Raw genomic sequence first — 17,746 nt, forward strand, 5'->3', positions numbered from 1 at the left:
CCCATATAATCTGATTTTACACTCCTCCAGCCTTGGCTTTTGGCCACAGGTGGAGAAAAACTGTTGGTGTGGGTGGATGTTTGACCTGGCTCTTTAAGGCTACTCTTACCTGGTATTCACGAAGTATCAAATGTTTTCTTTTGTTAATGAAAACAGCTGATTTTAGGTGAGCTTGGCTTTCTTCTGGAAAACAAAGCTGTTTACCAGGAAGGGTCAGCCCCACCCTACCATCACATTGCATGTGATCACTGTGGGTGCTGTCCTCAGTCATCTCATCCCATCGCTCCCTTCATACCAGTTTGGATTTGTGTTACAGAACAAATAAGAAACAGCATGCCTGCCAAGGGAATGATTTTGAATGAGGGCTAAAAGCATGCAGTACCTACGGAGCAAGCGTCTTCTGGGCCCTGGAGCAGGTTTCTTGAGCTGGTGCTCCCAGCATCCATCAAAGCTAATCCTTTGTAGGTAAGGGTGGAAACGCACAGCAAGGCCTTACAGCAGAGCAACAGCCTGGTCTTTACAGTCATTGCTTTTTTCTTAAAAAAAAAAAAAGAAAAAAAAAAAGGGGAGTTTCCCCTACTCTCATTATGGGAATCAATAGTTTTCCTTCAAAAATCTCTTTCTGACCCGTTTCTTTACAATAGGGTATTTTCTTTTTTTCCTAGGCATTGGTGAATGCCACCAGCTGAGAGCGTTTCAGGGGTACATGGGGGTAGGCTTGGGGTAGGTGAGAAATGTGGGCATGAAAGACATCCTTAGATCTGCTCCGCCATCCCTGGCACCAGGATCTTCCAGGAGAGGCCAGATCTTAGGAGGGTTGTTAGAGCAAGCAGCCAGCCATGCCCACTACAAAATCAAAACCCATACCCCTTTAGGAGGGTGAAGGAGAGGAGGGACAGATCACTCCTAAAAAAAAGCCCTACTATAGCTTTACACCCCAGGGGAATCCAAAATGAATTCTCCCATGTTTGAAGTTCACATTTCAAATCCACAAGGGGAGAACACAAAGTACCCACCTCCTGCTTTGGTGCTGGTTGGATGCATGATGGGGTTAAACAGGGTGGGAAAACCTCTCAAGAACAAAGGCATACAGTTGCTGCATGACAAAACAGCGATGTTGTCCCCCAAAAAAGAGAGAAAAATAAAAATACACAAGCAGTCCTGTAGTTTTTCATCCCCCCACCCAGTGCTGCTACAGCCTCCCTGAAGCGCTTGGAGAATTGGAGAGAAAGAAACAGAAAACCTCCCCCAAACCCCAAACAAGTCCCCATCAGACAGGACAGACTGACAGCTCCCTGCAGGCAGGAGACTTGATGGGATGGGCAATAACCTGAAGAATGAACAAATTTAGGCCAAGGCACAAGCAGATATAAAAGATAACACCAAAAAACCCCCAAATTCCATGCTGTGGGGAGTCCCGCTCAATCCGTGAAGATGCAAGCTCACCTTTCCCCTCTTGGCTAGGTCTTCTCTTCAGCAAAATCCCACTGCAGTGAGGTCTCCGGTCCCATGATGCATTGGAGAGCCCGTCCACCTTGGTATCAGTTTTGACCATGCTGCCCTTTGGTATCAGCCCATGCACCGTGTTGGGTGCAAGACCAGGAAAAGACATCTCCAGTCTGCTGCTTCTCCACTGCTTGTCTATGGCTATCATATCCCCCTCTTTGTGTCTCTTTTTGAGGGAAATTCCCCACTTTTTCCACTTCTTCATAGCTCTACTAATTTCTGAACATCCCTAATTTCTCTGTCTTGTATAAGGTGGGACAAGCATAGGTGGCCAAACCGTAGCATTGATTGTCTTGCTCCACAGTGCCCTTATGGATCTTGAAATCTTACATTTCTTTCTCCAGCCCAGGGCATGTTATTTAAGTAAACTCTCTCCCCCCCCACCCCAATGCACATTTACTGAATTTTACCTGCTATTCTCTGTGTATCCACCTTGATACCACACTGCTCTCTTGGCCTTATGTAGTTTTTCCAGAGCCATTGGTATCACTTAACTGTATTGCCAACCCATCGAGACACATGTCCTGGCAGGGACCCTTCTGCTACATAGCTAGTTACCAGCCTGCTCAGGTGAAAACACATCACCTCTTGCTTCCCTCTCCATCCCATCTCTCAACCTTCTGCATCAGGGCAGTATTTTGTCTTCTCCTTGGGCCTACCTAGATTCCCCGATTTCTTCTTGTGATGTACTCCAGCCACGACCTTTTAAAATGTAAATAAATGTCAATCAGCTGCACATTGTTCAGGGCTTTAAACGACTTGTTCAGAGAAGCCTAACAGAGAGCCACGATTTTCCTTCAAAGAAGTGATTAGACCATACCATACCATGACCTTAAGGATGTTTTATTATTCTTATTTTAAATGATCATTTCAGCCAATTTAGCAGATACAGATGTAACCGTTACTGGCCTGATTCCTTGGATCTCCTCCAGAGACTCTTAAAGCCTAGGTGCAACATTTACTACTCTCTCTTCCTTGGGGAGAATAACTGTTTTTAATGAAAGCTCGCATATTTTTGCTGGGAGATCTGTCATTCAGTTCATAAGCACTTTCAGAACTCTTAGATATACACCATTACAGTCTGGTTGACTTATTGCTTTTTAATTTATCAATTTGCACCATTACTGGCTCTTCTGACATCCCAGGTCTCGGATAATACTTCATCTTTATTACTGGCAAAGAGTGACAGTATCTCATCATTAATACGAGAAGAAAGTGGGGCCAGGGCAGGTGTATCTCAATAACACGGCAAAGAAGACTCAAGCAAAGAAGCAAGCTGTGACGAACAAGTTTTCTTGTCTTTATTAGAAAGAGACCTATACAATATAGCAGCCTCTCTCTGCAGTACTTTACAACTTTTGTTCCTTTTTTTTATTTATTTATTTTTTTTAATTATTCAGAATACTGTACAGCTGACACAAAAATCTCAATGCGGAGAGAGAGGAAAGGGAAACATAATACAAACTGGCATACTTAATCAAACCAAAATCATATGAAACAACAAGCAAAGTGAAATGTTTGTCAATCGGTTTAATTACAGTACAAACAATATAAATAAAGCATCATTGAGTCATTGTAAAACAAACTTGCTGAATGAGGTAATATAAAAACAACAACAAAAGACTTCTTTTTTTAATAATTTCCACATTTGTCTTGTCATCATTTATACATTACTATTTACAGAAACAGAAAAAAAGCCAACCCCAAAACCCCCAAACTTGCTATAAAGCCTGCCATGTGCTAGGTATCTTCTGCCTCTACCCCAAGCAGAGGTCTCAGGTGTCCCTACTCACCTGGGCTCCCTTTCTCCCCATCCCAACTAGAAAGACAAACATCACAAAGCAGAAAAATTGAAAAACTTGGGGGCTAAACATGGCTGAACATAAAATCTAGCCTTTGCAGGCGGTCACAGGGTATTAAAGAATCAAGAAAACAAACCAGCGTACACATCCGCTTCCCAAGCAGTGCCGATGGTGCTTTCCAAAATAAAGGTGATGGCTAGATTGAACCTCAAATCACAACCTTGCTGAAAACAGGGGCCAAACTCCGACTTCAGAGAGGTCAGGATACAGCCCATCTGCACCCAACTCAGCCACCTTGAAGCTGTTTTGCCTTGGACATGGGCAAAGCATTGGGGATATGCCCAAACCCTGCTGCAGTCAAGCAGTTTAAGGCAGCAGGAACTGCAGAATCAGGCCCCCAGAAACTTCAAACCAGAGTCCAAAGGCAAAAGTTACACAAGACAAGTCCCTGGTGTTTTAAAAGACACTCCTCTCCCAAATCCTCCTTCATTCTGTGCACCCACCGACGCAAGCCATCTACTACAAGTGAAAGATGCTCTTGACGCTGAAATAGTAAAAAAGAGCTGGGCCAAAAGCATGCGGTCCCCTGGAAACTTGGTATTTCCATGGAACAAAGGGCTGTGCTTTCAGAGGATGGGTACATCCTATTTTCCCTGTCGATTAGCAAAATGAGCTCAGTAGATTCAACGGAGAATCCATTTGAATCTCTGGATACATCGGAAAAAATGCTTGGAGGGGTTTTCAACAGCATTTCAAAGTAATTCTTTTGTCACAGGTGCGAGAAGGGGAAATAAAAGATCCTCCCACCATCTCTGTGCACCCAGCCATGTTTCCTACCATACCTTGCCTAGCTCCAGCAAACATCCTTCTCGCCCTGCCAGACTTGCCCTCACCCTATTGATTTCCCCTGATAGGACTATAAACTGAAAGCAAGGGTAGAAACGGTGCGAGCAACACTTGGTCAAATTTCCCTGGACTACTCAGTACACGCAAAGCCTCAGCACTTCAGCTGAGGTTTGTGGCTCCCTCGGGAAAATTCTGGGGCCAGAGCTTAATGGCTGAGAACACATGGCGGGAGGGATGAGGAGCTGCTCTTGGGGAAGGACTCACCTGGAGAATGCTCTTCAGAAACATCTCACCACCATCATCCCCAACGGCCCCACAAACAGCAGCAGGACCCAAAGCATCTCTGAATCAGCTACAGGAGGGCAGCCCTCTGGTCCCACACTTAAATTCAGCCAGTAAGCTGAGTCTCAAGCAGATTTATATAAAAGAAAGGGCCTCTGAGCAGCAAGTCCTCTGTCCTTTTCACCGTCAGAATCTCCTTCCCTGGTGTTTCCCACAGTAACACCCCCAGGGCTGGCAAGCTGGGATTTCTTCTCTCAAGCAAGGGGGCTACTTCAGTCCTGGTGGCCAACTTGAAGGTTTTCTCAAGTTGAGTGTTACTGCCTGAAAGAACTGGATTTTTTTTTAATACCTCTGAGGCAGGTATCTGTGCAAGTCCTGAGTGTCTGATGGCTCGCAAGAGCCCCAGTAAGCCTGTACCTCACATTCCTGCATCTCTCCATCCCTTGAGCAGGTGTCCTCCATCCCACGCCTGCCTCCTGCACTCTTGGAAATGGCTGGTCTTACTCAAGCTGGGAAACTTGCCCGTTTAGAAACATCTAACTGAAAACCTGGCTCTAGCTATAGATTCTGATTAATGTGTAAATGCTTGCATGTACATTTCCACAATTGCTAATAGCAGTATGTAGAGCATATATGCATATATAAGCACACATACGCACACCAAAAGCAAAGCACGTGTAGTTAGTGACCTCCATGTGATACACCACCTTTATCTTAGGACCCAAACCACCTTGACTGCACTTCATCCTCCACTTCAAATCAACTCATTCCCCAGTTCTGGGAATGAGTCGCCAAATAACAACTCACCTTCAGCACCAAAACCCTTCCTTGGTCCTGCACGAGCTTGGGGTTTGCCTTCAGCACAGATCAGACGCTATCAAGTTGTCTGCTGTGAGGGGTTTTACTCCCTGTACCTTGTCATTCAAGAGGACCAGGGAAGTGTTTTCAGCTACTTCAGTTCTCCGAAACAAAAAATCACCAATCAGTTCTGGAAAACGGGGCATACACAAAAGAGCTGATGGTGCATTCACTGCCAGCAAGCAACATGGTCATCCCAAACACATGCCGTTAGACCTCTGTAAGCATCCCCACCCCCACCCCCCTTCAAGTTTTGTACATAACACACAGGTAAAAATTACTAGCTCTGAAGCACTGCAAAACAGTCAATCCTTAGTACTGGAAGCTAAACACACATCCAGAAAGTTCATGGCCAAGAGAAAGCTGAAGCTCTGCCTGTCAACAGAACTGACCGCTACCACTTGAATATACCACAGGGATTTGGGAGATAGACAGACATACAGAGATGAAGAGGCTAAAACTGCTGAAATGCACAAAGACATTTTTATTTCAATCACCCACAAGCAAAAGTCCTCCTGAACATTCAGTGAACGGTAGTAAACGATGGGAGTTAATTCACCCACATATTGCTGTCACCTGAAATGAAACACAGGGGCCAAGGTGACCAGAAGCATGCCTAGTGATTTGGGGCTTAAGACGGCTCTAAAAAAAAACCCAAACAACCTTTTATTTTCAGAAATCATGCAATCCTCCTCTCAAAACACGAACTATTCACAGCTCCTGAAAATCTTGGCCAAAACCCTTCGAACCTCCCTTTAAAACATAAGACAGATTCAGTCAACTCAAGGTAAACTGTCATGAGATGAGATCACCCAATATTTACTTTAAAAACTGGCCCATGCTAAACAACAAAACCAAACCTAGAATATTGTAATACAACCAATCTACCTACCTACGGCTTTGGGTATGTTGCTCTATTACCTCTCTATTTTTTCAAACGGGAGATTATTTTCTAACAAAACCATTCAAACCAACCTTCTTTTTGTAGCTTAGAATTTAAGAAGTCAAAACGCATTGCAGAACCTTTTAATTTGGGGTAGTTTAGTGTTCTTCTACCTTGAAAAGAACTTTACTCTGGAGTGGTTTTTTTTTCTGCTATGCAGCAAACACAAGAACATCCAAAACCGTTTTTCTACACAATAAATTTTACCCACAAATCACCAAGAATGGAAGGAGATGTTGAACTGAGGATCTAAGACTAATAGCCGGAGATCCCACGTATGAATCGCTGTAGTGGCCACCAGAGGGGAAACGAAGATGCTTGACAATGAGATGCTGATGGCCAAGTTGTCTCCTATCCAGCCAAGCTGCCCCAGGTTTGGTCCCCAACGCTGTCCTCCTTTACCTTGAGTCCCTCCAGCCACAATGACCATTAGTTCCCTGTTAAGGTGCAAACACGGCTCCCCGAGACGTTTGGAAAGGGCCCCTTCGGGACCCCCTTGTGAAATCTGTGCTTGTCTCCACTATTACTACTTCATACTAGAAACTACAAATTACTTCATTTTTCCCGATCTCCATACAAATATAAAAGATGAAGCTATCCAAACCCCATATAATCTAATTATACTACATTACAGTGCCGGAGATCATTTCTAAGCCTGTATCTGCATTCCCACCTTCAGTCCTCTCCCTATGTTACTCAGCTTCCTCTGGCCAGGGGAAATCTCCAAGTGCAGCTAAAGCTTTTTTTGCACTAACACACATAATTTAAGGAAACAGGGAAAAGACAGCAAATCAAACAATATTAATGTTTACAGAGTTATTCTACACTATGCCCAAATGCTTAAAAATCCTCCCTACCTTCCAGGAGTTCACCTGGCTTTCTGAGCAGCACCTAGCTCAGAATATACAAAGGTTCTCCAAAAATAGCTTTTCTTCTGTCCCCTTTTAGCAACGAAATCAGGAATCTGGTAATGGAAGCCCTTGGCCAAATCTCTGCACTGGCAGGACCCTGAATTTTCCCAAGGTTAGATCTTATTTCTTCATAAATAGTGAGGAAAAGTAAACCCTCCTCAGCTCCGGGAATATCAAGGTTCAGATGCCGGATACAATACATCCGACTCATCTACATTGTTCAACAGCAATTAGCTTAAAATAAATAGAAAGAAAGTGCTGATGTTAATAGCAACAGCTGACTCACTTCTAGTGTTTTAGTCATTGTGGATAAAGTGCAGAGGAAGGGGGATTTAAAGGTATCTGGGATGATGAAAAGGATTAAATGGGGGACGCAATGAAAACCACAGCTGCGGACTCCATTTTCGGAGAAAACAGCTTTAGCTAACATGTTTCTGCTGGGATTTCTTACTGACTGGATCTCAATTTGTTTTTAATTTGCTCATAACATGCTCAAAGGGCGTAAATAGCCTGGCAAGTGGGTTCCATAAAAGCAACAAGAGGGGCTAAACACGAGACGAAGAACAGAAAAAGGACGGGTTAACAGAGCGAAAGCAAGGGGAACGATTCCTGCAGGTTCTCCAAGTGTCGGTACATATTGCCTGTTTCCACACCTGGACGGCTTCAAGCACATCCTTTTTGCAAAGTGCAAACGCATCCCCTGAAAAGCATGCAGAGCCCAGAGACCTTGGCTCACAAAGCCAAGCCCTGCCAGGCTCCAGCCATGGAGAACTTCCTCCATCCTCGCTCTCAGCTGTGGTGGGAAGGGGTTTCCCCTCCTCTCCTTCACCATGCAAGAAGGGGATGGAGTCTACGCTGGCCTGACTTTCCTTGCCAGGTGGCCTGTCCCACTAGCTCAGGAGGTGCCACAAAACATCTCACAGCCATCCAACCAAACCCATTTGAACAGGGGATGCAGTAGCCAACACTCCACGAGGCATGGACCCTTGGGCTCTGTTCTCCCGTGGCTGGAGCATCACCAGCTGTAGTGCCAGAGGTCTCTCCTCACTTGGAGAGACAGTGCTGGGTGATGTCCTGTCTTTCGAAGGGATCGCTGCTGCATGCCCGACTGGGTATCCTCCCTGCAGACCCCCAAACGTTCGGGGGAAGTCATCACATAGTCTATGCCACTTCAACATAGGTACTGCCAATGCTTACACCTCCAAGGGAAAAAACCTGCCTTTAGGTTAAAAGCAACTGTGTTACTGCTTGATTAAAGTATGAGGTTATTAGTTGGCTAGCCTGGATATATCATTTTTCCTACGATACAGTGGAATTTCCTCTCCTAAAAATATTCTGTGTTTTTTCGATGTTCACCTTCAGAATATTTTTATGAAAGGAATGTATAATTCTTTGACCTGAAATCTGCATGACAGCCTGGCTGCCCTTGTTTCTCTAACACCGCTCTCAGCTTTGTAAGAAGATGGTGGCCCAAAGAGAGCATTAAATTACATAGAGAAAATATTTTCAATTAGGAAAAAAAACCAGCTCAGAAATGGAACATGCATTGAGAACTTAACAGCAGCAAATCTTCCTACCACATATTTGAAACATTGGACTTGGTTTTCGGATACAAATGCCCTTGATGCTCCCAGGGGAACAGCAGGCAGCTATAGCACCTTTGGGACGATGAGCTGCGATTCCTGAACCCCCGCTGTGTCCCCCCCGTAGGGGTATAAAGCTCATGAGCACCAAGACACAGCGGGCTTCACAGCATCCCCTTCAGCTGCACATTAGATGGGTTGTCCCATCGCTGAAGGACCACCCGTAAGTACCAAAGATCAGGGAGCTGCATGGGAATGATGGAGAAATAGCAATTATAACAGACACCCTTCCTCAATTGAAAAAAAAAAAAATTATCTCAGTATGAAGAGAATCAGCTGTAGCCTTACTCTGATGCAGCCAGCCTAGGCTGGTTGAAGAAAGATCTCCCCCCCAAATAGTCAAAGGTCTATACAGTAACAAAGTACAAAATGAGAACACCACCAAATAGGAAAAGCTGGTCAATGTTCTCGTGCTCCCACCTTGAGGCTCGCTTTTCTTTCACGATTTGATGATTTTCATCAAATTGTAATTTTCTGGTTTTTTTTCTTAAGATAACCAGATTTCATTTTTTTCCTTCACGTTTTGTCCACATACACTTTATTTAGCAATTGCTACACTCCTCCCATCTGTATGCCAAATGAAATCCAGAGCCCCAAGGAAGAACACCACTGAAGGCTTGGGAAATACATACAAGCAGGTAGATTTGCAAATTACTATGCTGTGTGCACCTCACTGCCTTCACATAATTGCTCCTTTGCCATCGAATTCAGTTGAGTTTTCAACTTTCTCTGTGATATACCCTTCCCCCATCTTCACATTGCCATATGCCACTTAAAAAAAAAAAATCACTTTTCTGCCTGCCAAAACCTGTACAGCCTGCTTCCCCGTGCCAGAATCCTACTTTGTTGAAAACAGGAGAAGCTGGGATCTGCCTGGTAATACCAAAATAATCAAATCAAGTATTAAAACTTGGAATTCAAATGAACTGTCCAGGCTACTTTCACAAGCCATTTTTCTTCCAGAAAGCAGCCAAGTTGGGAGTCAAGCGCAGCCATGCCCTGCCCGCTGCGGTGAAGGCTATCAATTCTGAACTTAATCAAATCTGATCTTCCCACAGCCAGGCTAGGGCTTTTTGTCTTGGCTTGTGAAAGCTTCGTGACTTCTGGAGTAAAATATATTTACAGCGCTGAGAAACAGCCTCTTTTTGCTTTCTAAAAGGTCTCGTACACTTTTTTTTCCATGCCAAATGTGCCATAATCTCCTCCTGATATGTTCCTCAAAGGCTTGCGATGGAAAGAAGAGTTCACTGCTGGGAATGTTTTCAATGTACAATGATCTGTAACCCACAGATCCTAACTAGTTGCACATTATTTAGTTCACATCCATTACAGTTTATAAATTAACAGAGATGTCATTTTCTGTACAAAAAAAAAAAAATCAATGCATATTTATGTTTTTTTTATTCAAATAGATTTTACATACATATAATCTAGAGACACAATACAAAAATCTGTATAAGTTAGGCAATGCATCACAGGAGTGACCAAAAACTCAACACATTTACCTTGGCAAAATGACAGAACCTATTTCTGCTGGCTGAAAAAATATTAGCCTTTAATGCATTTATTAATTTCACTAAACGTACTTGAAATGTTTTTCCTTAGCGGTATTCATTATTCCTTTTTGTGTTTCATAGTTACTCTTATTTATTTTTTCCATTTTGTTTTTACACCAAGGAGACTGCAGTCAAATAACACTCAGCAACTCATTTCCTCTCTTTGGACTGAAAAATTAAACAGATACTAAATTATGACAGTGAATTTAGAAAGGAGGGCTCCAAGGGCTTGAAAGAACATGTCTGAGATAATATGATGCTTCTAAGAATATTGCAATCACATCCAAGCAATCACCGAAGCGTGCCATGTAACTACCTCCTCAGCTAATATGCTTTTTTCTCCGTGATGACTAATCATGTTCTATTAAACAGCGGTAATGCTGGAAGAACTCAACTATACAAGTGTAATGAAGCCAGTATTCTCCCCGGACAGATTAGCTACAACTGATTTGACACATACCATCATAGGAGCTTCAAACCTGACAAACTCTGTGCTTGCTTCTGATTTATGCCGTCAAGCTCTTCAGAGAAGAGAATGAAATCCAGGCGTTGCGTTTGGTAGAGGTGAAATGTACTGATGTGCTTAACTGTCAGTTACGGAAAGTCACCATCTCTCCTTCCTTCTCCTCTCGCTCGCCTCTCCCTCCGCCCCTTCCCTCCACGCTCAGGAAGCCTGCGTCCCCCCCGAGGACGACCGCTCTCCCAAGGTCCCAGTGCTATGCGCGGCGTGTCCTGCTCAACCCACGTGCTCTCGCCCACTTGCTTCCATCGTTCGAGAGCTGTCACTGAAACAACTGCTTTCTCTGCAGCCCCTTTTGCTCCTTCTCATCCCCTCGCGCTCTCCAGACGCGCCGTTTCCGGATGGGACAGGGATGTACTGAAGGGAAAAGGGAAAAGGAGAGTTACCAGACTCACAGAGCAGAGCCGTGATGGGGATGGAGGAATATGAGGCTGCGGATGTAATTCAGGTCAGCGAATACACGAGTGAGCTCCTCAGATGATGGTGGGCATCCTTCCGCTGCTGTTGTTCCGGTTATTGTTCTTCCTGGACAAGTTTGGAGTGGCCATGAGGACGAAGCGCTCATCAGGGCAGCCGTACTGGAGGAGAACGTCAATGCACTCCTGGCTGGAGGCCTGCCGGGCGTAGGCCAATGCCGTGTTTCCATGGGCATCGCGTGCCATCACGTCGACGCCGTACTACAGAGAGAAGAGATGTGGTGTTGGAAGCTGCAGTGCCAACAGAGTGTTAAATAGAGGGAGTGGATTTGGCAGAGAGAGGTTTAAATTTAAGTGAGAATGGGGAGAGGGAGCGGGCGGGATACCAGCCTGACAATGTGAGCAGCACTGAGTCACACACGTAAAGGTTTCTACGGGGAGAGGCTCAAGTGCAGAACGAAATTTGCCGCAGTGGTGTTTCAAACAGGTGCTAGGGGAAACTCCCCTTCCTCATTTCCTATGCTCTCCTTTACTTCCCGTCAAGCAGAAGACAGGCAGAAACATACTTTTTTATCACAGTGCTGCCTTTTGAAAGCATGCAGTGAAGAACATCCAGGCTGAGGACACCAGCGAACTCTTTGTGAAACCCTCAAGCAGCAGGTCTGGGAGGTCCTGCTGAGGGAGACAGCCAAGCAAAAGCCAACCCAGCCAGCCCCTTCCCCTGGATGCCACGTACTTACCCAAATCAAGAGCTGCACTAACACCACGTTTCCTTTCCTGCATGCCAAGTGGAGGGCAGTGCGCCCATCACCGTCTCCGCAGGTTTCGTTCACCTCTTCCCGAGTCCCGTGGGCAAGGAGCAGGATGACCGTCCGCAAATCCTCCTCCGCTGTAGCCCTCAGGAGATGCTGGCCCAGAGAAAGCTCCAAGCACTGCAGTGGGGCAAGGAAGAGCTTCTGCTCGTATTTTGCACGTATCCAGCGCTCTTTTTCTTCCCTAGAGAAGCCAAAGGAGACAGGTCACTCTAATCTGGCTTCACTGCCTCTAAATGGTGGCAGTTCAGCTACCAGTACCCTAGCAAACAGTAGTTAACCAACAAGAAAATTATTCCCCCTTCAAATTTTTGGCAAGAAACAGTTCACCCAAGCCTCGTATTTGCAGCAATAGTTGTGTCACCCATCTCATCGTTACTGAGCCATATTAATGCAATGCCCGAGATCCCCCTCGGTGGATGCTGTGCCTATGGGGTCATAAGATCACAACAGCCAGGAGGTCTTAAAAAACCCAGGGCTGCCCTGAGGGCTGGCAAGAGGTCAGTGCAAGAGTGCTCACCGTCATGAAGACCAAAGACAAAACAGGCAGCCTGGTTCCACACTGAGGTTGTGCTGCAAAATACATTACAGAAAATGCACCAAATTTCTGTATCTAAGACCAGAAGTAACTTGGCACCTGGGTTTGCATTTCAGACAGGAAAGCAAGCCCTGAAAGACACAGCCTTGCTTGCAGGCGTGCTTTTTCCTTCTACAAGTTGAGTAATGTTTCCAATGCAAAAGGCATATGGATGGTTCCTCTGTTTGTTTTTCCAAAATGCAAACCACCAAAACAGTACTTTGAAGCACCATTTCCTCCTGATATGTCAAAGAACTACCAGAAACTTTCTGGATGCTATTAGGTTACAGGAGAACAAGGACTACAAACAAGTCCCTCGACTCTCCATTAAAAAAATTACCATACAATTATATGATCTAAGAGATCTAGCCCTAGACAAAGTTCCATTTAGAGGTACCTCAGGTAATCTGTTCAGCCTGTGAAAACCATATACATCACCTAAGCTGGGCAACTTGTTACTGGTGACAGATTTTCTCCTCCGGAGTACAAAAGGCAAAGCTCTGTTTACGCCTTTCAGCCATGTTTACACTACTCCCAGTAATCTAGTGTCAGGTTAGCCCTAATCTGTTTTTAAATGCTTATGTAAACAGATCCTTCCAACAGCAAATCTGGATTAGTTTTGCATCATTTCCTGGTACATGTGGAGTGACCTTGCTTTGACCTCCCTGGATGCTTTTGGGCACAGCTTCCCAAAGCATCCGCTTCCCTACCCCAGCACAATTTACCTTACAAACAGGTCCAGGGATTTTTTTTTTTTTTTTTTCCAGAGAAAAAGTACAAACAGAAAATTAACACAAAGAGTGCTTCGTTTAATCAAACCTTTGAATGACTCCTGCAAGCTAAAAGACACACCAAAAAAAAAAACCACAAAACATTTGGGGAGCTGCAAATTAACCTTTGATGGCAGGATCTGATAAACAGAGTATCAGTTCAGGTATTCCAGATGGAGAGGAGGAAGAAAAGGACTTCTGTTACTATTCTTTAATTCATGTTTTTTGTATTTGTATTTTTTTAAGCTAAAAAACCAAACTAGAACCAGTGCCATGAGGAGGATAAAGTAACATGCAATATTTTACAATAAAAAGGGCATTCTTGCAACACTGCAACAGTTCTACTTCCAGTATCCATCTAGAGTATCTTGCAGGATGTTTAACAAACATCTCATATGTTTTTTTAAACATGTATAGAGATATTGAGAGTATAACCAATATATCCACTACACGTTTAAAACATGCCAGACTGAAAAATGAAGTGATTCAACCTGTGCTGTTCTGCAACAGTGGCACACATCAGGGCTTAGGGAATTTATTTCTCACACGCCCATACATCCTAAAGGCAAAACATACCTCAGGCACATAACTAATAAAATTTTTTTAGCCTAGTCAAGTCTGCAAATGAATCCCCCCTCTCGCCCAGACCATCTTTTGAGTGATAGTAGAGCAGGATAGACACCAACGACCCAATCCTGCTTATGTTTATCCTACTGTCTCAAAAGGCTGGGAGAAGAACAGAAAACCCCTTTAAAAATAAATCTAATGGGAAGGGGTACATGCTGCCACCTGCATTAGTGATGGAGAGGGTGCAAATGCTCCTTCCTTAAGGCACTCTCCTGCACTTATGATCAAGTAACCAGTTCGTTAAGGCCCAATTCTACCTTTGGAGTCACATTAAGGGTTGTGGTGGGAGCACAGCAAACGCTACAAACAAAAATAAAGGTGTCTTAAAAGCCTCAGACATTTGGGGGCAGCATGTCACTGACATCGGCTATCAAATGAGATTTAGATCTTCTTCAGCTGTACAAACTGAGCACAAGAAAGATATGTCATTTGGGTTTTCTGGTAGAAAATGAAACTTTATCACAGAGGTAGGAGGAAAAGCACGCTTCCCCACATCTCATGGACAGCCAAAATGTAGAGGGACTGTTTTTGAATGTGTATCTAGAAAACCGATGTCCACAGATACCCTCCCTACATCTCTGGCACAAACCATTTCATTTTGAATGGGAAGTCCTGGGGACTTTCCTGGAAGACAGCTTCAGCTCCGCCGCTTGCATTCATCTCAGAAATCCTGACAACAAGACATAAATACTATAATTGTTGCTCTGATGCCCCAATTTCACTTCTGGGATCCACAGATTGTCTTGGTAGAGGTTTCATTTCCCCCAAGGAAGGCCAGTCCAAGAGCAGAGTTGTCAGCAGTAGATCACTTAACCTCATTGCAGTTCCCTGGAGGACCACTGTTCACATCCCCTGTTAGCTAATGAGCTAAAAAATGAATTATTGGAGCGGTCAGCAATAAGCAGGAAGAGGAGGCACAGTGTTTCATTTCAGCCAGCGCTGATATACCTTTAAATAAATCAACTGAATAAGAGTACGAGGAAATGTGAGGAAGAGCAACTAATCAGGAGAAAGACACTGAACCAATCCCTAAAAATAAAGGAAACGTACATCGGCTAGTAAATATTTCCCTCGTTTTCTTCCCTTAGCTGTAATCCTAGTAACTTCCACTCTAAACGACCCCCTCAACACCAGAGACTTTCAGCTGTAAACAAGACTCTTTTACTGAACTTTTAAAATCCAGCAGAGTCCTTTTCTCAGGACCAGATTAAAGCCAGTGTGCTGGAGAGGCAACATCATCATGCACTCAGATGGTCCTGATGATACCCAGCGCTGGAGAAGGTGTGAGCTGCCTCTTCCTCCTATGTACTAAAATGACTTCTTTTCTTCAGTGATCATGCTAGCTGCTATTTTTCCAATGCATACGCACAAAGGAATTAATAGATTATAAACTTAGAGAAATAAAAAATACAGTTATAGATCAGACTTTCTTTGAGCCTTTTATCTCTGAAGCTATGCATTCAAACCCAGACTGCTGATACAAACTTCAAACCTCACCCGTTATGCAAGGGGACTGCAAAATACTCTGCGGTACCTACAGAGGAATGAACCACTAAGTCTTGGCCAAAAAATACCACCAAGCTCTTTGCTCTTGCAGGAGTCTCCATCACTAGTGAATTCTAAGTACATACAGTGGTGTGAATAATGAAATCTCTGCCATGGCAGCAATACTGTACATAGGTAAAGGGTTATTAGGAACAGATGAAAATTTCAGTTCTTAGTTTATTTTGATCTAATTAGGTGCTTGCCTCTCAAGATAATGTCCAATTATTTAAATTACTCTGCCAGCCACATCACATCATTATTATCTGGAAACATAAATACCGGGCATTGTAAGGGGGGAGGGCTAACTGGGTAGCATGAGAGAATATAAAAAGCAGATTTGCTTGGAGCACAACTTTGCTCCAGGAGCTACACTGCATTCCTCACTTGTGGGTTTGCACCAGAGATGCTCATTTATGAGCCCATGTCCCACACAGCTCAGCCCCGTAGAGCACTGTGTGGCTCTCCCACCTCGGTTAAATGCGTGTGGCTTTACACTAACAAATCCGAGCAGGAGCCTCGTACCGCTGGTATCGAGTCTCCATCCTACTCCTACTTGCTCCCGTTCACCTCTGCCTTCAACTTCATTTGTCCCTCTCATATACTTGGCTGAGAGGCATGAAAGGCAAACAAGAAAAGGATCTGCAGGGTGGAAATAAAAGCCATGTTCACATGGAAACTTAGAACAGATTGTGTAAAGAGCACGTGGATGGAGAGCCTGAGAACTTGCCATCAAAATTCAACAGCTCCAGCGCAAGAGCAGCCTTGGTCTTACCAAAGCAATAACAAGGACGACAAAGATGTTGTGTCCCTTGCTCGGTATCTAAAATTACTCACCGTTTGTTAAAAGGCTTGATGAAATTTTGAAAGGTTGCATTAAAAACATAACGGACGGCAGGTATTCACCACGGCAGAGCATTGATTTCCACTATCAGAAATACCAAGCAGTATCGGTGCAGGCACTTTGAAGTGAAGTTTTGTCCTCCACACCTTTGCCAACATGAAAAAGCTCTTGACATTTTTTATCTTTTCTTCTCTCTTGCTAAACAAAATAATTCTGTAACTGAGGAGGCCTCTAACAGTCTCTCGAGCGCCGCCATGCAGGTGCCATGCCCATGTATTGCCATTTCTGGTTGCTCACTGAAGTACAACCATTTAACGCAGTAGTAACCTGGCCAGCTCAGCAAGAGCACTGCCAAATTTTCTCTCCTGTTGGCCAGCTGACAAGGTTAATGTGTCTCTTCCAAGAAAATGAAGTAAATCTAACCCCCATACCTCCCAAACTCCTGGAGAGTCCCAGAATGTGTCATTAGCTTCATGGTCCAGCATGCAAGCAGCATGCATCACCTAATGACCAGCGCTGCGCAGCCGGTTGTGCCGGGGCTTGCCATTTAAATGAACTCCTTTGCAATGACTCCGCAAGCATCTGATAAACCGCATTGCTTTGGATAGGGTCAGCGATGAAATGTTGGGATGGGTAAAAGAGAAACATCAGGCAGGGTGTGTGGGGGGGAGACGGGATTGAAATGTTGGGAAAGGTTCATGATGTTTTTAATTGCAACTAGCAAAGGGGGGAGAAGAAGAGAAAGCAAGAAGAAAGGGCTAGCAGCAAGGAATTTCCAAAGTGTCTTCCTGCCCCAAGCAAAGCAGGAACTGGGAGGAGAGGCATGGAAGAGGAGCTGGGAACAATATGCTGAGAAAACACAGGGGCTTCCTCTCTCTGCAGGAGAAGACCCCACTCTATTGCAAAGTAAGTGCTTAGCAGTTGACTGCTTCCTAGCATGCATGCTTTCTCTCCCTGGCTGCGTTGCTAAGGGGGAAGGCGCACAAGCCCACCAGGGATATATAGGTCCCCAGCAAACAAGAGGGCTCCAGACAGCAAACAAAGACCGATGGGTATTTATTCCTTAATTACGAAAAGCTTTTAAGAAACAGGCCACTGTAAATCCCGCCTGCCGAGGAAAAGGACCAAGATTTATGTGTGCTGGGGCAAAGAGGAAATAAATATCTTTCTGGCTCCTGATCAATATTATGAGTGTTTTGCCAACCTACAGGGTGTTTTATGAGCTGTAAGGACAGAAAGGGATCATTAATAATTAAATAAAGTCAACCTATTAAGCTTATTACTTCTTACA

General features: G+C 44.3%; 1 protein-coding gene across 2 annotated transcripts in view; it reads right to left on the reverse strand.

Moving 5' to 3' along the window:
* Positions 1-10,011: 10,011 nt before the first annotated feature.
* Positions 10,012-17,746, reverse strand: part of AGAP1 (ArfGAP with GTPase domain, ankyrin repeat and PH domain 1) — a 394,096-nt gene continuing 386,361 nt past the window's right edge. For both annotated transcript variants that reach the window (XM_010577896.1, XM_010577895.1), the window contains 2 exons: positions 12,024-12,279; positions 10,012-11,544 (listed from right to left, as the gene is read on the reverse strand). In XM_010577896.1, the coding sequence (XP_010576198.1) occupies positions 11,341-11,544; positions 12,024-12,279 (460 nt within the window). In that variant the 3' untranslated portion in view covers positions 10,012-11,340. The remainder of the gene's footprint in view (positions 11,545-12,023; positions 12,280-17,746) is intronic.

This window comes from Haliaeetus leucocephalus, unplaced genomic scaffold (genome assembly GCF_000737465.1).
Source record: "Haliaeetus leucocephalus isolate CR32 unplaced genomic scaffold, Haliaeetus_leucocephalus-4.0 Scaffold587, whole genome shotgun sequence".
Taxonomy (NCBI): domain Eukaryota; kingdom Metazoa; phylum Chordata; class Aves; order Accipitriformes; family Accipitridae; genus Haliaeetus; species Haliaeetus leucocephalus.